Raw genomic sequence first — 23,432 nt, 5'->3', positions numbered from 1 at the left:
CCATGTACACAGAAAGCTTATGATAGTGAGCCACCACTCTACCATCCACCCTCAGTTAATGACCAAGAAGCCTACAGTACTTGTTCTATCAGGCACCCACCAATAAGTGTTATACATCTGTGTGTGTGTGTGTGTGTGTGTGTGTGTGTGTGTGTGTGTGTGTGTGTGTGTGTGTGTGTGTGTGTGTGTGTGTGTGTGTTTCTGGGCACTGTCCCTGAGCCTCTTATCAGTTGAGCCATAGTGCCACTTCTGGTTTTTGAGCGGTTAATTGGAGATTGTAAACATTATGCCCTCCTTTTGTCCTCAGCTCTGCCCAGACCTGAGCTCCTCCCTGCCTTGGAGTTCTTGCCATACAGCTAGCCCCTCCCTCTCTCCACCCAAACCCATCCTAGAGCTTCCATCTACCTCACTTCCTACTACCCAGACCCCCAGACACTGCTGCTACCTAGATAGTGGAGGTCACTATGTGCTCTGGGTGGGGGGGGGTGGGGGGGAATATGGCTCCTCTAATGAACCTTGAAATAATCTTTCTCCTGTGTCTGCCTACCTCTGCGTGGTCCCCTGGGATGGACGTGAGGATCCTTTCAGAGATAAGATTCTCACAGAGACTTTTCTGCTTGGGCTGGGTTTGAACTGTGATGGAACTGAGGATGCTAATGACCCTCAGATCTCAGCCTCCTGAGTAGCTAGGATTTGCAGGTGTGAGCCGCCAGCCCTGCTAGTGTTACACATCTTAACCTGCTGACCCCATGAGCACCCTAGGCAGTGCTATCATCCCATCACCCATAGATAAGGAAACAAAGGCCTTGGAGGAGAGGGGAGGAGCTGGGACTCTGCTAGGGAGTTCAGCTTGTGTGTGGCAGACCCAGGATTAAACCTAAACCTTGTGGCTCCGGAGTCCAAGCAGTCGGTGGCTACACCATGTTGACTCTCCTCCGTATCTGCCGTCTATCCGGGTCTGTCCAGCCTCACAGCAGGGAGCTGGTGCATGTGTCTCATTTGCAGTGACCTCAGTGCTTAGGTCCCAGTCTCCCTGAGCCAGTGTCCAGAAAGAGCTGCTTTCATGGTCACATGGAAGGATGCCCTCAGGTCCTCCTCCTGCGCTTCCTTGTGCTCCAGTGGACCCAGAAGAGTAGGTGGACAGGGGCGGGCAGCCTTGGCCTGCTGGGCAAAGGGATCTCTTTGGAGAGCTGGGTTCCCAAGGGAGCACAGGAAGGAGGTGGGAAATGCTTTGTGCCTTGGGTCCCCAAGCCTGGGTCAAGGAGCTGTGTGTGGGGGGGGGGGGTGGCATCACTGTCTGCTTTCTGCCCCCCACCCCATTCCCGGGGGCGGGGGGAACAGCTGGGCTTCTGTAGGCCATGCAGAGTACCAGAAGGGGAGTCAAGAAGGGGTGAGGTAGAGAAGAAGGGAGAGGCAGTGAGAGTGGCGGCAGCTTCCCCCGTCACCACAGGACCATGATCTCTGGCGCCTACTGTGTAGGAACTGTGTAGGCACCAGGCCACAGGACCCCCTGCTTGGCCTGTGAGGATGAGCTGGGAGGTAGGATCTGGGATCGGGGAACCCAGGGGCCCCTCCCCCACCAGACCTCAATGGCTCTTTCTGGGGCCGGACTTTGTCCACAGCTCAGCTGGGGGGAGGGGGGCTGGATTGAGAAGAACCACACAGGCTCTTAGGGCCTCTCCTCTAAAAGTGTCTCCCCTCCCCCCCCTCACCCCCCCAAAAGAGATTATCTACTGCTGTTTCCTTAGAGGTAGCCAGACAGAGTCTCTGTGTCTTTAATCCTAAAACCCTTGGTATTTATGGTGTTCTTTTTTGTGTACTTTTCTTTCCTTCAAAATTGCAGTCCATCGGGGAGTTCCAGGGACCCCCCCCCCCCCGCGTCCCCCCCCCCTGCCCTGACACCCCCAGGCTGGGCTCTGGCTGTGGGTAGGGGAGGGTGTGGCCATCTGCCTTGTCCCCTCCCTGCCTGCCGCCCTGCAGGGCGTCACCTAAGCCGCTGTTGCCACCCGCCTGTTGGCAGATGGCTGGGTTTAGGGTTCCTGGGCCCAGCTCGCGCAGGATTAGGTGAATGAGAGAGCCTGTGGGCTACGCCAGGCATCAGAGCCTCTGGTCATGGAGTCCCCCAGGAGCCCCACCGACCCCAGCCAGGCACACGCCCAGCAGTCTGGCAAGTGGGCACTACTGCGCAGCCTGAATCAGGCTTTCAAGACCTTCGCGGTTATGCCGGTGAGATCCGGGGTGGGGGGGCGGGGTGGGGGTGAGATCCTGCCACCTGGGCCTCAGTTTCCCCACTGTCCAGAAGTCCAAAAGCTGAGCGCCACTGAGTTGGTCACCTATAGGTGGGTTGGGCCACGATAGCTCATGCCTGTAATCCTAGCTACTCAGGAGACTGAGATCTGGAGATCTGGATTTAAAGCCAGCAGGATCAGGAAAGCCCATGAGTCTCCTATGTCCAGTTAAACACCAAAAAGCCAAAAGTGGAGCTGTAGCACAAGTGATAGAGTGCTTTACCTTGAGCAAAAAGGCTCAGAGACAGCATCCAGGCCCTGAGTTGAAGTCCCCAGAACCAGCCTCCCCTCCCCCCCCTCCCTACTCCAAAAGAAAAGGCTGGGCAAGCTGTAGGAGCTAGGAATGCAAGGAAGGATGCAGTCCTGGGAGTGTGTGTGTGTGAGATCCCTGCATGAACTTGGGGTCTCCAGATTCTTCTGGCTGCTCCCCAGGCCTGGACAAGGAGGTTTTGTGTGTGGGGTTGAGGGTGGCGGGTTGTGGTGGGTCAGGTCTGAGACAGTTCCCACCTCTGGCTGGCAGGCATCCGGTTTAGGGAAGGGACCCCAGATGCACAGAGGCCCTTCAGCCAGTTTGTTGACTGACCCGTCCCCTTTATCATCACAGATTCACAACTAGACCTTTTCCTGCTGTGGAGAGACATTGTTCACCTTCCCCGACCTGAGAAATAGGGGTGACAAAACCATGGCCCAGAGTGCTTATGAAGTGAGGTGAAGGGTCAGGGTGACCTGAAACTGCCCCCCCCCCCCCCCCCCCCCGTGATCCCACAAACGGATGGAGCCCCAGTCTCCCCCTCCCCCCGAGGAGGGGAGAGTCAGAAGGGGCTCAGGCACACCAGACTTGGAGGAAGAGGGCAGACGGCATGAACAGCTTCTCCCTTCCTCCCACATTGAGGCTGGTGTTCAGGGAGGCCCAGAGAGACTGAATACGTTTTCCGAAGTCATGCAGCAGAATGAGGACTAGAACCCAGGTCTTTTTGACTTATGTGTTCACTGTGGCTATGTGCCAGCTTTCCTGGAAGGCAGTTTTAAGGTACCTTTGAGAATATGTAGACAGATTCAATCTAGGAAATGACCACTCTGTGGCTAGGAGCCTTGCCAGGGAGACCTTCAGCCAACATCTTGGACAACCAGAAAGTGAGGACTTACCCCATGCTGCTCACCCACACAGAGGCATGTGCCATGTCACAAATGGGACCTTTAGTTCAAGATGAGGTCCTTATGGGGGCTCGCCTTATAGTGTAGCATGCAAAACCATCATGGGGCTGAAGGGGTCCGATGCGGTCACAGCAGCCTGAGCACTAGACATAAGGATGGGAGAACATGCAAGGGTTAGAGCTGGAAGCTGGTCCTTCCTTGTCGCCTGCCCTCAGGTCTTCCTCCTTCCTTCCTGCCAGAGGCTGTGTGGCACACTCTGTGTTGGGCTGTGTGGCTGCCAGTGGCTCCTCAGTTGTGGATTGGCTGAGTGACTGCCAGGTTCCTATTTGTTTCTCTTTGGACCTCAGTTTCCTCATCTGTACAATGAGGCCCCACTCTCACTTCCTGGCTACTCTGGCTACTTTCAGATACAGAGCCTTCCCAAGAGCCACAGGAATGCTCCTCTCCCCTCCCCCCCCCCCCCCCACAGGTGGGCTGGCCTCAATTCTCCCTAAAGCTTCTCCCTAAAGCTTCTTCAGTGCCTTTGACAGTCCTGATCAGTGGGTGCCCTAATGATTATCTCTGTTCTCCTGGCTCCAGCCTGGGGTTAAGAGTTTAGTCAGTTCAGCTTGCTGTGCAGCCCTGAGTACCTCCTTGATTCCCTCCCATCCCCCGCCCCAAACTTCCATTTCCTGCTTTCAGGAGGTATTTCATTTTGGCTCTTGTATGTTCTTTCAATGGGAACAAGTATTTTCTATGCAATGAGCCCTGGGCTGGGCCAGGGGATCCAGGTGACTGGGAGACTCTGCTCTTCCTCTGCCCAGAGCCCAGATGGTCTTTGGGGAACTCACAGCTTCCTGGTTTGCTCAGGTTTGGGCCCAGGGAATGATAGGAAAGAGCACAGGAGTTGGAGTTTCTCAGATCTAGGCTTCCATCCTGCTCTATCCTGAAAACAGCTGTGTGACCAACTCTGGGGCATATTTCTTGACTTCTTGAAGGAGATGCCACAGAACCTTTGACATGAGTGTCACTGTGAAGGTCAATGAGATTGTTAACTTCAGGGAACCATCTAACTTGCTACCAGCACATAAAGGGGCATTATGGGTTCCACGTAGCAGTGCTCTGGTACAAGACTTAGCTAATTCACAGCCTGGCCAAGGGGATGTTTTCCTCCTTCCCTCCCTCCCTGCCCCTTTCTCTTTCTATCTCCCTTCTCAGCGCTGGGGATGGAGCCCAGGGCCTTGTACCTGTGCATGTGCTAGGCAAGTTCACTGTCACAGCCCTCTTCTCCATATCCTTTCTCACCCAGTTGCGTGTTCACACACAACCCCTTCTCTCACTGAAGCCCACTCTGCACTCTGCTCTGGGGAGTCACAAGGAGGAGGCTCAGCTGGGCCCAGGCCTGGGCAGCCTGGTGCTCACGATGGGAAGGCAGCTCCGCAGAGCCTGTAGGATGTAACTTGTACCTCCACCCAGCAACCACTTTGGAGTTTTTCCAAGGCGCAAATCCATCTTGCATTTCCCAGTGGCTTCTTGTCAGCCTTAAGAGAAAATGCAACTCCTGCCGGTGGCTTATAGAACTCTGTGTCCTCAGCTCCGCTCGCTGCAGCCCGGACTGTTCCCTGCCCTGGACAGTCTCCCTCCCTCTGTTCCTGCTGCATCCCCAGAGGCTGAACAGCCTGACTACTGCAGGAGAGGAGTAAATATAACCTGGCTGGGGTGGGGAGGGCCTGGGAGAGCTGCCGCTGTGAGGTTGGGTGGGAGGGGGGCTGGGAGCTGGAAGTTCAGCTTAGTCCTGGGGGCGTCAAGCAGATGTGAGGATGGATGGGTGGGTTGTGGGATAGCAGTGTGGAGTCCCACATTGTTCTCACTTTTGCCGGGGGAGGCATGGGAGGGAGGCGTGGGATAAAGCTTCATTTGGGGACAAGCCTGGCTCTCCAACGCATTAACTGCCATTCACATGAAGCAAGGGTCCAGGGTGTTTGCTGATGTGAGGAGGAAGCTGACAGAGTCTTGAGTTGGTCAGTGACTCACTGTATCCCTCCCTCACCAAAGGATGATGGGGAAGTAGGCTCAGGGGTCAGTGAGCAAGACCTGGGACCCCAGTCTCCAGACTCAGTCCAGAGTTTTCTGCCACTGAGCCACGCTCACAGGCTCATGGAGAATCAGTTTTGATTTTTTGTTTTTTAAAATCAACTAAGATGTTTCTAACTGCTACTTGATGTTAAGTTACATTTTTTTTTTATTAAGATGTCTTAAGTTTTGCCATCCTCCTGGGAGTTTGAGACCTTCCCTCTGAAAGAATACTTTTTGTTCAGATTAGAATAAAATCTAATCTTCTACCCCAAGACCAATAAGAACCTTTGTGTCCTGGACCCTGCCCACTTCTGACCTCCTTTCTCTTATCGCATAGTAACCCCTACTGCTTTCTCTCTGGCCTCAGGGCCTTTGTATATGCCACTCCCCCACTCCCCCCACTGCTCCCTGTATCTTCCCTTACACTTTCTTTGGCTGGCTGCTGCTTATCCTGCTGATTTCAGCTCGGAGATGGCCTCCACAGAGTCGCTTCATTGATTACTGAGTCACAAGTGACAGTTCCCCGCCCCCCTAGTATTGGGGTTCTCTCCATAAGCCAAGACACAGTTCAGCTTCTCTTACCCAAGCCCAGCACAGTGCAATGTCTCCAGAAGAACCATTACTAGCAGGAGGAGGGTCGCTCCTGGCGCTAGGGAGTGAGCAGTGTTCATGAGTCTGGGGTCCCTGTGTCCTCGCCTTAGAGCAGAGAGAACGCGGTTTCCTAAGTTTTAGCAAAACCCGAAGGAGTCAATCTGGGGTGCACATGTGCAGCCTGGCACCTCGGGAAGTAGGCTGTGGGCAGGCCTGGGTGGGAGGCGCCCTTGCGTGGCCAGCTCCACCATGCTGCTCACTGTGTATACAGCGGGGTTGATTGTGGCTCTCTGGAGGAGGAGCTCATGGCATGGCCTCCGTCCCCTACAGGTCTGGCACCAGGAGACCCCTTGCAAGTGCCTGTCTCCCTTCTCTTTCGCTTCCTGTTGCACATTGCTGCTGCTGCTGCTGCTGCATCATGTCTTTGCTGGCGCCTGGGCAGGGGTGGGGAGGGAGGGTGCTTGGCCTCTTCCTGCTTATCTACCCCTGGGCTTCTCACCCACAGGGAGACTACGTATGGCTGGACCTAAAGTCAGGACAGGAGTTCGATGTGCCCATCGGGGCCATGGTGAAGCTGTGTGACTCTGGGCAGATCCAAGTGGTGGACGATGAAGACAACGTGAGTAGCCCCTCCTCCATTGCCCTGCCTGGGGTCTTGGGACAGGTGAGCCAAGAGGCGACCAGGACAGGCCTCTAAGGGAGAGTCTGGAATAAGAATGCAGTGGGCCTGGCTAGGGGAGGGGGAAGAAGGCAGGAGTCCCGAGGCCAAGGACAAGATATCCAGTCCTCAGAGGCCAGCCCTCAGCACTGGCACCGCCTGCAACCTCAGCTTTGTCTTTGGATACTTATTGCATCTGTGAAAGGCAGGGTGGACCACATTTGTTACCCCCTGGGGAAACAGGCATGGAGATGAGCCACCCAGCTAGTCACACAGCTAGTAAGTGACGTGGTGGGATTTGAACCTCAGTCTCTGGGCGTGAGTTTCCCTTTCAGCAGCCCCGTGGTAACTGTGGGATTCAGGCTCTGTTACCCATGCTGGTTCTCCACACACACACACACACCACCCGGTGTGGAGACTAGAGGGCCACAGAGTGAGCCCCTAGGCTGGGCTGGCAGCACAGACAGCCCATGATCCTCCAGGAGCCCTGAGGACCAGGGACTGGAGCCTGCAGGCTTGAGTTTCACCTGGGTCATATTGCATGTCAGATGGTGTCCCGTAACTCTGTGTCACTGGATCCTCTAGGTCCCCTCGCACCCTGAGAGTGGGGGCTGCGGGAGGGGGAGGGTCATGGGTAGCTGGATAGTTGGAGCCGGTAGGGAGGCTGCAGTTTTCCTCAGTGGCATTGAGCCCTGGGGCTTCCGGCCCCTTCTTTCCTGTCTCCTCCTTCAGCCTACTCTATCTTTGCCCTCCCACAGACTTCTAGCAACTTGAGATTGGGGACCAGGAAGGTCACGTGGAAAGTCACATGTGGCTTCCACAGAGCTCCCAGGAAAACCCTGCATGAATGGTCCCAGTGAGAAATGGGGCCAGGGTCCCACCGTTTCCAAGCCAGTCCCACTGCGGGTGGAGCCTCTTGCCCTTCCTGCTCCAAGTCCCACCTCAGGCCAGCCCAGTCCTACACAGTCCCCGTCCCTGGATTGTCAGCATTCCCCTCCTAGCCCCCACTTCCTTTCCTCTCCTGGGCTACACTTTGTCCCTTGCTGGAGGCCCTGAGCATGTGTGGACCTTGGCCTGTGGGCTCCCTGGGAGTCCTTTCAGGACTTTCTTTTCTCTTTCATTTCTCCCTCCCTCCCAAGCCACTATTGGGGCTTGAACTCAGGGCCTAGGTGCTATCCCTTAGATTTTTTTTTCACTCAAAGCGCTTACCAGGCTTACTGCTTGAGCCACACTCCACTTTAAACATTTTGGTGGTTAATTAGAGATAATACACTCATCGACCTTCCTGCCCAGGCTGGCCTTGAGCTGAGACCCTCAGATTTCAGGCCTCTGAGTAGCTAAGATGATAGTTATGATCCACTGGTACCCAGCCTCTGCCTCTTTTTAAATTTGCATATATTAATTGTATAAAGGGATTTTATTGTGATATTTCCATGTGTATGATCGACTTTGGTCAAATTCATCCATTTAGTTGTTCTTACCCCACCTTTTAAACAATTTTTTTTTTTCCCAGTCCTGGAGCTTGAACTCGGGGCCTGGGGACTGTCCCAGGCTAGCACTCTACCACTTGAGCCACAGTGCCACTTCTGGCTTTTTGTGTTTATGTGGTACTGAGGAATAGAATGCAGGACTTCATACGTGTTAAGCAAACACTCTACCACTAAGCTACGTTCCCAGCCCTTAAGCAAGTTTTGACAGGCTTCATTGTTCTGTTTTTGTACATGTGTATAAAGCAGTTCAATCATATTCTCTACCCCACTTCATGCTCTGCCTTCACCTTTTCCTGCTACTCCCCAAACATTCCATTTTTCATTTCTATCAGTAAAAAAACCAACTAGATTCTGCATATGATAACATGTGATACTTATCTTTCTCAGTCCAGTTTATTTCACTTAACATGATTTCTAGTTCCATCTATTTTCATGCAAATAGCATGATTTCATTTGTGTGTCTGTCTGTTTGGGTGCATGTGTGTTCTGGGACTTAACTCAGGGCCAAGGCACGTCCCTGAGTTTTTTCATTCAAGGCTGACACTCTATCACTTCAACCACAGCTCAACTTCCAGCTTTTTGGTGTTTAATTGGAGATAAGAGTCTCACAGACTTTGCGGTCTAGGCTGGCTTTGGACCACAGTCCTCAGATTTCAGTCTCCTGAGTAGCTAGGATTAAATTTTTCATTCTTCTGTATGGCTGACTAATACTCCATCATATATATGTACCGCTATTTTTTTTAATCCATTCGTTGGCTCCCAGGCACCTGGCACATTTCCTAGCTTGGCTGTTGTGAGCAGCGCTGCTGTAAACACCGGTGTACAAATGTATTGACTGTATGAGACTCAGGAGTGCTGCCTCCACACCCCACCAGTCATTTTACTTCTGAGTGTGACTCATCAGTCTGAAATGGGGTCTGAAGTTCTCTGCTGTGGAGTGTTAGGAGCAAACAAGAACACACATTGAGTATGGATCCCCAGCTCTAGCTGAGTACTTTCTAGGCCTCAGCACTGTACAGACAGGGCAGAGCAGGCCAGCCACAATGGGTGGTATTCCTGGATACTGTTCCCTCCTAACCACTCCCTCCGGTACTGTCCCTGTACTTCCAGTAGGAGGGGTACCATTTGTCTTGTTTGTCTTGGAGACTCAGGAAGATAACGTAACAGGGCAGAATCCCAGGCCCTGTAGAGGCTGAGCTGAACTGTCTCCGGGGAGGAGCCCAGGAGGCAGGGGTAGGGGTGAGCAGGGAAGGCAGACAGCCTGCCCAGCTGTTTCCTGGGTCTGGGACTCAGTCTGAGAGTGGGGGCAGGCAGAGGGAATTTTCCAGATGGAAGGAGGAATGTTCCACATGGCACTGGAAAGTCAGGTTCCTTGACCTCATGGGTGGGCCACCTTGTGCCTCAGGGAGGATGTGGCCTGCATTCTAGGCTCCTGACAGGCATTGCTGTGAGAGGCAGTGGGGAGGGGACTGGAATTGGGGTCTCTGCTGTCCTGTCCTGGTCCCTTGGAGCATCTGCATGGGCCACCCTGCCCTAAGAGCCAGGGGCTAGGCCAGGGACAGATGGGAGTCTGAACCACAGGGTGCCCATCTACCACTCTTTAGCCCTGTAGAGGATTGGATAGGCAGGACTGGGTGACCAGATGGGCTAGGGGTTCTGTGAGGGTGGGGTGGGGGATGGGATTGATGCCCGATCCCTGCTAGTCTCTTAAACCTGGTGATTGCAGAGCTGAGCTGGAGGAGGCCCTGGTGTGGGGAGGCAAAGTGCCTCAGCATGTAGGCTTGAACTAGGAGGTAGCAGTGAGCTTACCTATTCCCCCCAAAGTCAGCCACCTGCCTGATTCCAGGCTCCTGGACCTTGCCATTTGGGAATGGGAGGGCTATGGGGCTCCACTCAGGCTGTGGTCACACCTGGGAGCACAGGTCAGACTCTTCCTTTTGGAAAAGTGAGAAGGTGCTGGAGATCCTGGGAGAGAGGGGGGAGGAGGGCTGCTCCTAGATGCCCAGCCCCTCAGGAAGCCCAAGCTTGTAAACTGAGGGAATCAGCTGCTGCAGCACACAGGTGTGGCCATCTGCCACCTGGCGGCCACAGGGAATATTGCAGGGGAGAATGAGGTTGCTAGTAAGGCAGGCTGAAACCTATTTCCAGCTCGTGCCCATTTTTCATGCATTTCTCCAGGAAGCATTGTGAAATATACCATATTTAGTCAGTCCCATCGCCAACACTACTGTTCCATTCCTTCGATCATGACACACTACACCAGTCTTGAAGGCGCTGTTTCCACAGTCCTTGGAGGTGATTTTCTCTCCCTCACATTTTACACAGGTCGCTCTCTTTTTTTCCATTCATACTTCAGCCCAAATGCTGCCTCCTCCAAAGGGTGCTGATTGGGGGCTCAGTTTCTCCACCACACACACCTGTTGATTTGCTCGTGGCATTAGCCAATGTTGTTGTTGTTATTATTTTGCTGGTCCTGGGACTTGAGCTCGGGGCCTAGGTGCTATCTCTGAGCTTCTCTTGCTCAAGAATAGCACTCTACCACTTGAGCCACAGCTCTACTTCTGGCTTTTTGGGTAGCTAATTGGAGATAAGAATCTCAAGGAATTTTCCTGCATGGGCTGGCTTTGAACCAAGATCCTTAGATCTCATCCTCCTGAGTAACTGGAACCGCTGGCATCTGGCCCAAAGTTACCAGAGTTTACCAGAGTCTGGATTTGAAGCCAAGCCCATCCATCCTGCAGAGTGACCAAGAGGGAACCTGATCCCCAAATGACAACCCTCAAGGTCCTGTCCCACCCACCTCTGATGTTTGACCCAGGCAGATAGCACAGCTACCTCCCCCAGCTCCTCCTCTGAGACCCCTTGCTGTGCTGCATGCAGGCTGGCTGAGAGGCACATGTTGACATTATGGGCTCTGCCTCCGCAGGAGCACTGGATCTCCCCACAGAATGCCATGCACATCAAGCCCATGCACCCCACCTCGGTCCACGGCGTGGAGGACATGATCCGCCTGGGGGACCTCAACGAGGCCGGCATCCTGCGTAATCTGCTCATTCGCTACCGGGACCACCTCATCTATGTGAGTACTGCCCACTGCCACTCTGCCTGCCCCCTGGGACTTGGCTGGCTCTGCAGCCACACCAGAGAGGGCTTTCAGAGCTGCCATGCTGAGGGTCTCTCTGGGCTGGGATATGGCAGTGGGTGTTTGATGCCTCTCTGAACCTGTCAGGTCAGGAGCCGCTCTCTGCTGGGCTTAAGGGAGGCTGCCTAAGGAAATGGGCATGTTTAGGAAAAAGATGGAGGAACTTCTTGAATCTCACTGTTAGAGCAGTTAACCCTTTCCTTCATGGGGAGATGCAGAAGACAAAGCCTATTTTGCCCAGCAGAGATGATACCGAGGATGGGCTCTGAGGAGAACAGAACACGAGCCCTGGAGACCAATCACTTAGACTACTGGTTCTCATTTTGCAGACCGGGAAACTGAGGCTCCCACTAGGTTTTTTCAGGCCCAAAGGTGTGTATACTATGCACACAGTGCACATACACTGTGTAGTTCTGGCTCACCCCACTCAGGAGCTCAGGGGGAAGGATCCATGAATGTGGGGAGCAGGTGGGGCCTCCTGAGCCACCAGCTGGGTCCCCTTGGAGCTTTGCAGGGAGCCCTCAGCACCCACAAACTCTTTCTTTGTCCCTTGCTCAGAACTCCCCATTACTCAGAAGGGGCAGGACTTGAGGGTGCATCTGTAGACATGACTAGCACCCCTCAGCCAGGAAGTGGGACTAGATCTCTAGGCCAGGGCAGGGGACCTCACCGTCCTCTAGAAGAACCCCTTAGTGTCAGCTTCTTGTTCTTGGAAGCACTCTTCTTCCTCCTCTCCCTGGGGGTGGGGGGAGTGGCCACAGTTGGGTCATGGGGAGCAGTGTGGCCATCATCCAAGCCTGAACAGTGTGACAGGTTGTACTGCTGAAGGAGCCTGTTAGAGCTGCTGGTGGAGCTGCCACACACTCCCTCATTGTCCCTGGGCTGAGGCCTGACCCCAGGGAGGAGCTGGGGAAGACAGGGATGCCCCTATCAGAGACCCAAAGATCCATGTCTTGGAAACTGAGGCCTGTTGTGTGTGGTATAGGGATGTGGTAGGTGGCCGGCTCTTTGATGTGAAGGAGTGTTGGGCAGTGGCTAAAGCAAGGCAGCTGTGGTCAGGACACATGAGATGGGGGGGGGGGCGTAAGGCTGTGTAGCTCAGCAAGTTGTGCTTTACTGAGGGAAGTAGGGGACAGTAAGTGGCTTTGTTAGAGATCAGCCTGGATCAGGTCCCTGACACAGGCTAAGTTTATAGACTCTCAGACTCACCCTGTTTGTGTAGGTGTGTTCCCACTTGTCCTGACATCTTCTTGTGGGTGGGGGTGGGCCCTGTGGAAGGAAGAGGAGGAGCTGACCTGAGGGCCTGAGCCCCTTCCTGTTGGGGGCTGCAGGCCAGGAATTCAAGCCATGGCCCCTGGAAGAGATCAAACCAGATGTCCCTGGGCCTGAGACTCATGGAGTCCATGTGTCTGTGGAGGTCTGGGGTCTGTTTCGCGGAGTCCCAGGTTCTTGTGACTTGGTGGGTAAGGATTAGAGCAAGACTTTGGCAAAATATCCAGGGCCGTCGTCTTGTCCAGAAAACCACACCTGTCCCTAACCAGGGCAACATCCACTTCAGGATTGAGTTACCTGAGCTCAGCCCCATCACCCCAGATTTCCTCCGGTTACCTCTATGGCTTCTAGCCTTGAGCTGACTGGACACTGTCCCTGACGGTCCCAGGAGCCGCCTACTCTGAGCTGGCCTGTCCCCAGAGGTGGGGAGAGCACCTTACAGATCCACTCCGTGGCTCCATATCAGCCCTGACACCCTGGAATGTGGAGGGTCCTAAGAAGACCCCAGTAAGCCTTTGCCAGGTGACCCAGGGCCAGACAGTGGGGACCTAGGATTCTCAGTGTTGAGAAGAGCCTGGAGCCCTTTGCAGATGTTTGTGGTCCATTCTTGACTTGGCTTGCCATGGGCACAATGGGTGCCTGTGTAGGGAGGGCAGCCTGTGACAGGGCTGTGACCCAGGGCACATTCTTGGTCTCCACAGCCTGCCAGCCTCCAAGGGAAGAGTCCTTGGGGTGGCCAGCCTGGGGCTTCCTGGGGGAGGGGAGCCACAGATAGCATTGATTCTCATCACAGCCCTCTGGCCTTACGGAAGCCCAGATCCCTGCCTCAGGCACCACCACGTGTGTCATGTCCTAGGCTCCCACAGAGCAGGTTTCGTGGCTGGAGATGTGAGAGGAGGGCTCTGCTGGGCAAGTGGGCATTAGCCCTTTGTGGCCCTGGATGGGCTCAGGGCTATTCCAAGACTGCAGAGGACCAATGGGCCTGGAGGCCCAGAGAGTCTGAGTCTGCTGTTAGAGGCCAGGCCTCCTGTTCTCCTTCCAGTCTCCAGTTGCCATCTGGAGGTGCATTCCTGGGGCTTGGGGAGCCCAGGTGGAGACACACCAGCACTGAGGCTGTGGTGCCAAGGCCCCTCCTCAGCCCACGCCCAGTTATCTAATGAGTTCCTTGGCCAGGACTGGGTGGCTCAGCACTCCCATCGGGCCAGGAGGAGCATGACCCTGCTTTCAGGGATTTTCTGAGGATTTTGGTCCACAGAGAGGAGCTGCATGTGGAGTCTTGTCCATGGGGTCTTCCTGGTCATCCCCATTGCTGGGAAGGGTCCTCTCAGAGGACAGAGGTCTTGTGTATGTGGGCGTACACATACATGCACACATGCATACATGCTTGAACTTAGCGTGGGTGCTGTCCTTGAACTTTCTTATTCAAGGCTAGCCCTAGGAGTAACTTGAGCCACAGTTTCACTTTTTTTTGTTTTGTTTGTTTGTTTTTGTGGTTAATTGGAGATAAGACTCTCACAGACGTTCCTGCCTGCGCTAGCTTTGAACTGCAATCCTTAGATCTCAGCCTCTTCGGTAGCTGTATTATAGGCGTGAGCCACTGGTGCCTTGCAACAGTTCTCTTTTTTAAGAAATATTTTTAGGTCTGGGAAGGTGGCTCAGTGGTAGAGCGCTTGCCCTGGGTTCGATTCCTCAGCACCACATAAGCAAAAAGAAAAAAGCCGGAAGTGGCGCTGTGGCTCAAGTGGTAGAGCGCTAGCCTTGAGCGGAAGAGCTGAGGGACAGCGCCCCGACCCAGAGTTCAGGCCCCATGACTGGACCCCCCCCCCCCCAAAAAAAAAGAAATATTTTTAAGCAAGTGTGCATTATACAGTTAGAAAGTTGTTCTGACCAGGAGAAAAACCACTGCTGTGGAACTTCAGAGGGATTCTGCACCCACACTTTCCCTTGTACACAGATGGTCGCATCGTTGTTACACTCTTGGGTGCCTTTCTACTCCCACATCCTGGCCAGACTTCTGTGGCATGGTGGCTGGTGTTGCTTCAGGGCACCGGCAGCGGTTCTGGCTTCCTTCCCCACTAGTTTCTCAGGACTGCAGTTAATGCTGTCCCCTCAGCCCTTTAATATAGTCGATCAGTCACTCAACAAACACTGCTCAGCATCCTGTGTGCTGGAGGATAGAGGTCTTGAAGCAGAACCATGCGGGAGTCAGGAAATGGCCTGGAGGGCCTAGGTGGGATGTTCTGGGTCCCACAGGATGTTCCCACTTCCTGGAGGAGCCATCCCAGCAAGGCTCTGAAGATGGGTGAGAAGGAATTCGCTGGGTGAAGGGACGCAAGCCGCACGTGCACTGTCTGACATGGCGGAGGAGGCGTGGGGCTCTGCGCTGGAGGTTTAATGTGAAAGAACCCCCTGGCTCTGGGGTGGGGGGTAGCAGGGGCCAGGCTTGGGGACATGATATACACTTTGTCCTAAAGTTGTGGGACACTGAAGGCTGGTTTCTGATAGAGGGCAATATGGTCAAGACTTTTTTCTTTTGCCAGTATTGGGGCTTGAATTCATGGCCATGAACTTTTGGTTGGCTTTTTATGTGTATGTGTGCCGGTGCTGGGGCTTGAACTCAATGTCTAGGTGCTGTCCCTGAGCTTTTGGTGCTCAAAGCTGGTGCTCTGCCACTTGAGCCACAGCCCTACTTCTGGCTTTGAGTTTTTTTTTTAATGTTATTATAAAGGTGATGAGGTGAGGTAATGAGTACATTTCTTTTTGGATAATGTCACCCCATCCCTTGATCTCTCCCATTTTCCCTCTCTACTTCTGGCTTTTTGGTGTTTAATTGAAGATAAGAGACTCATGGACTTCCCTGCCCAGGCTATCTTCAAACTGTGATCTTCAGGTCTCAGCCTCCTGAGTAGCTATGATTACAGGCATGAGCCACCAGTACCTAGCTACTTGCTTGGATTTTTTTTTTTTACTCAAGGCTGGTGTTCTATATTTGAGCCACACCTTCAGTTCTGGTTTTGTTTTGTTTTTTTTCTCGTAAATTAGAGGCAAAAGTGTCACAAACTTTCCTGCTCAGGCTGGCTACAAGCCTTGATCCTCAGATCTCAGCCTTCTGAGCAGCTAAGATTACAGGCATGAGCCACCAGTGCTCTGCAAGGTCAAGCCCGAGTTGCTGTGGGTAGAGGAGAATCACGAGTGGATGTTCAGCCCCACCCTGGAAGACTACTTAAGGTTCTCAGCGGGTTCAAGTCCCTTCCTACCGCTGTCCCTGCCCTGAACTTGGTCACTGAGTCTCTCAGGGTCACTGTCTGTCTGGCTCATTAGTCTGAGATGATGACTGTCATTTGTCCTCCACGCTGTCTATGTGACCTTTCTCCATCAGGCCTCCCAAATGTCATGTCCTTTCATGCATCCATGCCCACTGGAGACCCCTCAGCTCACCACCTCCCCCTCTTGGGGCATCTGCGGTCTGTCTGAGCTCCCGGGGGCCACCTCCCCATGGGGCTCCCTAAAAAGGCTGGTGAATAAACAGTGTGCAGGCAGCCTGTTGCCCTGTGGCGTTGCTAGGTTAGAGATGAGTATCACCATCTTAGACAAGTGTTGAAAAGAATGGAACAGCCAGACGCCCATGACTCATGTCTACAATCCTAGCTACTCAGGATGCTGAGAGATGAGGATGGAGGTTTGAAGCCAACCTGGGCAGGAAAGTCCATAAGACTCTGATCTCCAATAAACCACCAGAAAACTGGAAGTGGCTATGTGGCTCATAGTGGTACAGCACTAGCCTTGAGCAAAAAGTGCTCAGGGACAGCGCCCAGACTGATAAGAAAAAAGAAGAAAGGAAAGAAGGAAGGGGGGGAGGGAGGGAGAAAGGGAGGGAGGGAGGGAGGGAGGGAAGAAGCGAAGAGCCTGGTGCAGTGGCTCACACCTGTCATCTTAGTTACTTAGGAGGTTGAAATTAGGACTGAAGTTGGAGGCTAGGCAAAAATGTGCAAGAGTCTATCTCAACCAATAGAGCTGCGCATAGTGGTTCTCATCTGTCATCACAGCTATGGGGGAGGTATACACTGGAGGATTGTGGCTCAGGCAAAAAGGGAGACTGTATTTGAAGAATAGCTAAAGCAAGCCGGGCACTGGTGGCTCACATGCGTGAGACTCTAATATCCAATTAACCACCAGAAAAGCAGAAGTGATGCTGTGGCTCAAGTGGTAGAGTGCTCACTTTGAGCTCAGGGACAGTGCCAAGGCCCAGAGTTCAAGCCCCATGACTGACAAACCAAATAGCTAAAGCAATAAAAGGCTCGTGTGCTGGGGCTCCCAGCTACAAGACAGATAACTTTCAAAACTGAGGACAGTGGCTAAGGGGGTCCTGAGTTAATTATCCCAACCCTCGGCCAGATGGGTGGTATTGCTCACGGGGACCCTGATCACCCAATTTCCCACTGACCAGCTCCTTTTTCTCTGCTCTGGCACTTTGTATCCTCAGACCAACTGTGGAGGGCGGGTGAGTGAGGCTTCTAGGCTATTGGCTTGGCCTGGCTGCTCCCCTCAGCCTCCTTCCTTTCTCTCCCTGCGGAGGCTCACAATGGAGGAGGCTGCTTATTGGGAAGGGAGCATCTTGGGCCCCACAAGGGTGTCTACCTGCCTCAGGGTGTCCAAAACTGAGCTAGGCTTGCTACTGCCTCTTGGCCCTAGTGCTGAGTCTCTTGTCTCTGCCCGAAGCTGCTTTGCCTCTGGTTCGGGCCTTTTCCTGGCATGTGGTACCCAGTCTCCCTTCCCCTGCATGGCCACTCTGGGCTGAGTTGCTCTGCATGGTGGCAGCAGCTGGGGGTTAGGGGTGGGGAGCCCTGGGATGAGGAATGAGGACAGGCAAGACCGTCACCTCCCTGTGTGGCCACATCTATCTTTGGTCTCTTCAGACCTCAAATGTCAATACACGCATCACCGATGGCAGGCTAGGCCTGCCTGACCTTTGCAAGCTGGAAGGAGGAAGGAAGAGTAACTCCTGTAACTGCATTCCCTGCTCTGAGCCATGGAGTGGGCGTGACCTCCCATTGCATGGGTGGGGCCTCCCGCAGAGTGGGCGTGGCATCCTATGCACATGAACGTAGTGAGGCCCTTGTCTTTGGTACCCACAGACATACACGGGCTCCATCCTAGTTGCTGTGAACCCGTACCAGCTGCTTTCCATCTACTCGTCAGAGCATATCCGCCAGTATACCAACAAGAAGATCGGGGAGATGCCCCCCCACATCTTTGCCATCGCTGACAACTGCTACTTCAACATGAAGCGCAACAACCGGGACCAGTGCTGTATCATCAGGTGGGGGGGGCCTGGCACCTGCCAGTACCACTAGACATGGCTCCACTGTACGAAGTGCCATGGAGCTCCCAGCAACCCTGCTCTGTGTGGTAACATAGAGAATCACCTCCCCTTTCCCATCTCTTATATCTCTCTTAATACTGCCAAAGCTTGTGCTGGCTTTTGAGGCTGGCCTTGTTTACTGAAGCCTCCCATTAAGTGCTGGTCGATTGAAATCTCAGGTTCCTGTTTTGTCTTGGGCAGAGGGTAAGAGGCCAAAAGCTTTGATTGCACATCTAATACGTACCACGCTCTATGGTAAGTTTAGATGAGTGTGTGTGTGTGTGTGTGTGTGTGCGCGCGTGCGTGCGTGTGTGTGTATGTGCGCAAAATTACCTGTGGGTATGGCAGAGCCCTGAGCTCCTGAGGATGCAGACCATATTGCAGACAAGGAGTTGATGGGACAGCGTGGGCTGAGCCCCATCCTCTGTCTATCCACAGCGGAGAGTCAGGAGCGGGGAAGACGGAGAGCACAAAGCTGATCCTGCAGTTCCTGGCGGCCATCAGTGGGCAGCACTCATGGATCGAACAGCAGGTCCTGGAGGCCACCCCAATCCTGGAAGGTAGGGTCAGGTTCTGAGGACAGGCTGGCATTGGGCCTGGGCTGGCCTTCGCCATGACCTCTATCCCCCTAACCCCTGCAGCATTCGGCAATGCTAAGACCATCCGCAACGACAATTCCAGCCGCTTCGGGAAATACATTGACATCCACTTCAACAAGCGGGGTGCCATTGAAGGAGCCAAGATCCAGCAATACCTGCTGGAGAAGTCTCGAGTCTGTCGTCAGGTAGGTGTGAGTCTTGGTTTTGGGGTGGGGGCACACGCAGGGAAGACCACACCTTGGGTTTGGTCTTGCTGTCTATTTGGCCCACGCAGCCCTCACCTCTTTGTGAGGGCCTACCGTGTCCTCCTCCTGGACTTGTGCTCTGGCCCACACCTTGCCTCCCTTCAGGCCCCCGATGAGAGGAACTACCATGTGTTTTACTGCATGCTGGAGGGCATGAGCGAGGAGCAGAAGAAGAAGTTGGGCCTGGGCCAGGCTGCTGACTACAACTACTTGGCCATGGTGAGGCTTGGGATGGGGTAGGGGTCATCCAGCTCTGTGCAGTCCTGCAGCTCCAAGCCTCTCCAACATGGCCTGCTCCACTTGAGCTTGGTGGGTGAGAACATTCCCACACACCTTTCCCTGGCCCCTGCCCTGTCCAGCCCAGCCAGAGGCCTGACTCCACCAGGCACACATGCTCCCTTACCGCTAGTGAATTCTCAGCACAGAGATTTCTTTTTTTCCCCATGCTTGTCCTGGGACTTGAATTCAGGCCCTCCCATTTGAGCTACAGCTCCATTTATATTTTTTGCTAATTAATTGCAGACTCTTGAACTTTCCTCCCTGGGCTGGCTTTGAAGGGAGATCTTCCATTCTCAACCTTCTGAGGAACTAGGCATGAGCCACTGGGTTCCTAGCTACAGAAACGTTTTCTTTTCCCTTTCTTTCTTTCTCTCTTTCTTTCTCTCTTTCTCTCTTTCTCTCTCTCTTTCTTTCTTTCTTTCTTTCTTTCTTTCTTTCTTTCTTTCTTTCTTTCTTTCTTTTTCTTTCCTCCTTCCTTCCTCTCTTTCTCTCTTTCTTTCTTTTTCTTTTTCCTTCCTCCTTCCTTCCTTTCTTCCTTCCTCTCTTTCTCTCTCTCTCTCTTTCTTTCTTTCATCAGTTATGGGGCTTGAACTCTGGGCCTGGGTGCTGTCCCTCAGCTCTTCAGCTCAAGGCTGGCACTCTACCACTTGAGCCACAGTGCCACTGATGGTGCTATCCCTCAGCTCTTCAGGGGGGTGGTGTGGGTGACAGGCCTTCCTGGATACTCCCTTACTGGCTGGCATGCTTAGACCTTTACACAGTGTGAGCCAAACCCTCGTCTGCCATCCCCTCCTCCATGCACATGAAGCTGTGCCTGGCAAAAGGTCAATGCCTTGAGAGTGGGCAGCCCCCAGGGTGCAGGAGCAGGGTGCAGCCTTGGTGCTGTGATTGCCAGGTGGGTGGCGGGGGAGGCCTGGCATTGATGGCATTGATGGCCCAGATCCTCTTCTCACATGCAGGAAAAAGGGTATGTAGGCCCCGGGTATGGGAAGCAAGAGATTTTTAGATACCTCTAGCCTTGAGCTCAAGGGTAGCCCAAGAGATGGCACCTGTGGCTCAGGTGCCATCTCTTGGGCTACCCTTGTCTCCTTGATGACCTCCCAGTCCCCGCTCTTCTGTCCTGCCTCCCAGGGGAACTGCATAACCTGTGAGGGCCGGGTGGACAGCCAGGAGTATGCCAGTATCCGCTCGGCCATGAAGGTGCTCATGTTCACGGACACGGAGAACTGGGAGATCTCGAAGCTCCTGGCAGCCATCCTGCACATGGGCAACTTGCAGTATGAGGGTGAGAGATGAGGTGTATTGGGAGTTGCATGGGGCCCTATAAGACCCACCTCTTCTAAGATCACCTGTCTTAAAAAGAGGGCAATTCTTTGAAGTAATTCATCCTAAGGTGTGAGTGGCCACATAGCCATCTGAAAGGAAACAGGTCAAGAAAGGGACTATGCTTACTTGTGTGACATTACCATCCACCAGGATGAGGGGCAGTCCTCTGAGGCCAGCACTGGCTTCTACCTCCTTTGAGCCCCAAAATAAGGTCCTAGGTAGGAGAAGGATATTTGGGAAATTCTCTCAATAAGAGATCCCAGCACTCAAGAAAGCACCATCTTAAAAGACTTCAGGATGCCCTGGACAGAAGAAGGAGGTTGCACAAAAGTCCCTAGGCCCCGAGAGAGTGAGGTACATCTGGGGAAGACCAGCTCACAAAGCCCATCTCAGAGGAGCAAGGGCTGCAGCCAAGAGCTCTGGGAGTCTGAGGCAAAGAGTGAGGGACAGGGGCAGCTGCCAGGGAGTGTGTGCAGCTTTAGACTACAGACATGGCCTCAGGCACTGGCATAAGAGTCCCATAGGCTCTCATGAGAACATGAAGTAGACATCTGTTGATGTGGAAAGTCAGTGGCCGTGCCCCACCTTCAGTGAAGGTGGGCAGGTGACCTGGTCCTCCCATGACTGCCTGGGCTCCCTCCCTCACCTCTCCCCTGACCTCTCATCCTTGCTGCCGGCAGCCCGTACATTTGAAAACCTAGATGCCTGCGAGGTCCTCTTCTCCCCATCGCTAGCCACCGCCGCGTCCCTGCTTGAGGTCAGTGCTGGCTTTCTGTCCTTACCCCTGCATCTGTCCCTCAAAGATGGTTCTGGCATGAGGGGACCAGGCTACTGGGAGCCCCCTGGGAGAGAGGATTACATGTGGGCTCAGCGCTGTTCCATACAAGCAAAACCCCAAGGGTGAGGCTGGGGCCCACTGGCCTTGGTTGTCTAGTGGTGCCTGGGGCGGCCTGGGCTGGGCTTGGGGCCTTGGGTGAGTTATTCTTGCCCTCATAGCCTGTCTACACATCTGATTGATAGAGGGCACAATGTCCATGGGTCAGGTCACGAGTCTATCAGTCTCTTCGCAAATGCCCACTGGGCTATAACCAAGGTTGGAGAGAAGTTGGGGCCAGTCCTGGTATGGTGCTGGTAGAACCAGGAGGGTTGTCTGGAAAAATGCTTGTCCCAGGCAGCCCCGCCCCCCCTCACCCCAGGGGCTTCTGACATTGCGGGGCGTTGGGCTGGGGGAGGATGGTATTTTCAGTGGAGCTGGAGGATGTGCCCCAAGCCAGGCAGGGTTGGAGTGGGCAAACTACCTACCAGAGTATCTGTACCAGGTGAATCCTCCGGACCTAATGAGCTGCCTGACTAGCCGCACCCTCATCACCCGTGGGGAGACAGTGTCCACTCCGCTCAGCCGGGAGCAGGCGCTGGACGTGCGCGATGCCTTCGTCAAGGTAGGATGATGTAAAGTGGCTGCCTGCTCTCTGCCTTTGGGAGTTGGGTGATCCCAGAGCTGGGCCTTATACCAGCCTGCATTGGACTGGAGTGCGGCAGCTTCACCTAGCTGTCTCTGTGATCTGGGCTCCATCTGCCCTCCTCAGAGCCCTGTGTATGCACCTAACCCGCAAGGGCCAGTACTGAGTTCCTCAGGGCCAGTACTGAGTTCCTCAGGGCCAGTACTGAGTTCCTCAGGGCCAGTACTGAGTTCCTCAGGGCCAGTACTGAGTTCCTCAGGGCCAGTACTGAGTTCCTCAGGGCCCCGCCCTGCTCTGTTCCCCCAGCTCTCAACTTGGCCTACTTAGTGTTCCTCTGTCCCCAGCCAAGGACCCTTTTGGGTCTCTCTGCAGAAGAGGGGGCCAGCGTGGGCAGGAGTCCAGCGCCCTCTTTCTGTCCCTGTGCTACTCACCACCCCCTGTATCAGCCTGTGCTGGATTCCAGGCTGTGGAACTCTTCAGAGCTGCTGGGAAGACAGAGCCTGAGGAGGGAGCCCAAAGGTTGTTTCTTCCTCATCTGTAGCACCAGCGAAGACTCTCAGACCGGCTAATGCCTGAGCAGGGGTCTTATTTATTTATATAGATTTTGACATCTTTATTGAGCATGCCAAAAATGGAGATAGTATTATTAATTTTGTCAGTGGTACTAAGGTTAGGACTCATTCTCTCACTAGCAAGGCCTCTAACCACTGAGCTACATCTCCAGCCTTACTTTCTGCTGGTTATTTTTGTGATCGATAGGGTCTTGCTTCCTGCTTGAGGTGTGCCTGAAGGTGATACACCTGTGTTGGGCCTCCTGAGAGCTAGGATAGCATCTGCCCACAGCCACATCTAGCTGTTCATTGAGCAGGGGTCTTGTGGGCTTCTGCTCAGGCTGGCTTTGAACCATGATCCCAAAGATTTTAGCTGGGATTCCAGATCTGAGTCACCATTGACTGGTTCCTTTTATATATATATATTTTTAAAAGTGAACAAGGTAAGCATACAAATGATAGATCATGACTAGCAGGCATTTTCGTGTTTGATCAAGGTAAAACAGATGCAAACAGCTTTGTTATGACATACTACCGAAAGAATAATGAATGGGAGAAGGCCGTAGGACAGGCAGATAAAACCCACTTCTGTCCCTTTTCCTTCCCTCTCCTCCCACAAGAGGAGAGCGAGGTTCCGATGTTGATGTTTTCTTTTTTTGGGGGGGGGGGGTCCGGTCATGGGGCCTGAACTCTAGGCCTGGGCACTGTCCCTCAGCTCTTCAGCTCAAGGCTAGCGCTTTACCACTTGAGCCACAGCGCCACTTCCGGCTTTTTTTCTTTTTGCTTATGTGGTGCTGAGGAATCGAACCCAGGGCCTCAGGCATGCAAGGCAAGCGCTCTACCACTGAGCCACCTTCCCAGCCCTGTTGATGTTTTCTTAATCCCCGGCTAGGTTTTGCACATGTGTTGTTGATTTCGCTTTGAAGTAGACAGGAATTGTTTGAGCAGGAGCAGGCAGT

The 23,432-nt window shown here is 53.7% G+C and overlaps 1 protein-coding gene across 1 annotated transcript in view; it reads left to right on the top strand.

Annotated features, from left to right (window-relative positions):
- Positions 1-23,432, top strand: part of Myo7a (myosin VIIA) — a 78,855-nt gene that overhangs the window by 8,804 nt on the left and 46,619 nt on the right. The window contains exons 3-11 of the mRNA XM_042687570.1: positions 6,595-6,708; positions 11,164-11,316; positions 17,787-17,971; positions 18,452-18,573; positions 18,655-18,797; positions 18,963-19,076; positions 20,268-20,421; positions 21,143-21,219; positions 21,782-21,901. Of these exons, the coding sequence (XP_042543504.1) occupies positions 6,595-6,708; positions 11,164-11,316; positions 17,787-17,971; positions 18,452-18,573; positions 18,655-18,797; positions 18,963-19,076; positions 20,268-20,421; positions 21,143-21,219; positions 21,782-21,901 (1,182 nt within the window). The remainder of the gene's footprint in view (positions 1-6,594; positions 6,709-11,163; positions 11,317-17,786; positions 17,972-18,451; positions 18,574-18,654; positions 18,798-18,962; positions 19,077-20,267; positions 20,422-21,142; positions 21,220-21,781; positions 21,902-23,432) is intronic.

This window comes from Dipodomys spectabilis, unplaced genomic scaffold, assembly GCF_019054845.1.
Source record: "Dipodomys spectabilis isolate Male_0828 unplaced genomic scaffold, ASM1905484v1 ptg000003l, whole genome shotgun sequence".
Classification (NCBI taxonomy): Eukaryota; Metazoa; Chordata; class Mammalia; order Rodentia; family Heteromyidae; genus Dipodomys; species Dipodomys spectabilis.
The sequence above is the reverse complement of the archived record's forward strand: the minus strand, read 5'-3'. Positions and strand labels throughout refer to the sequence as shown.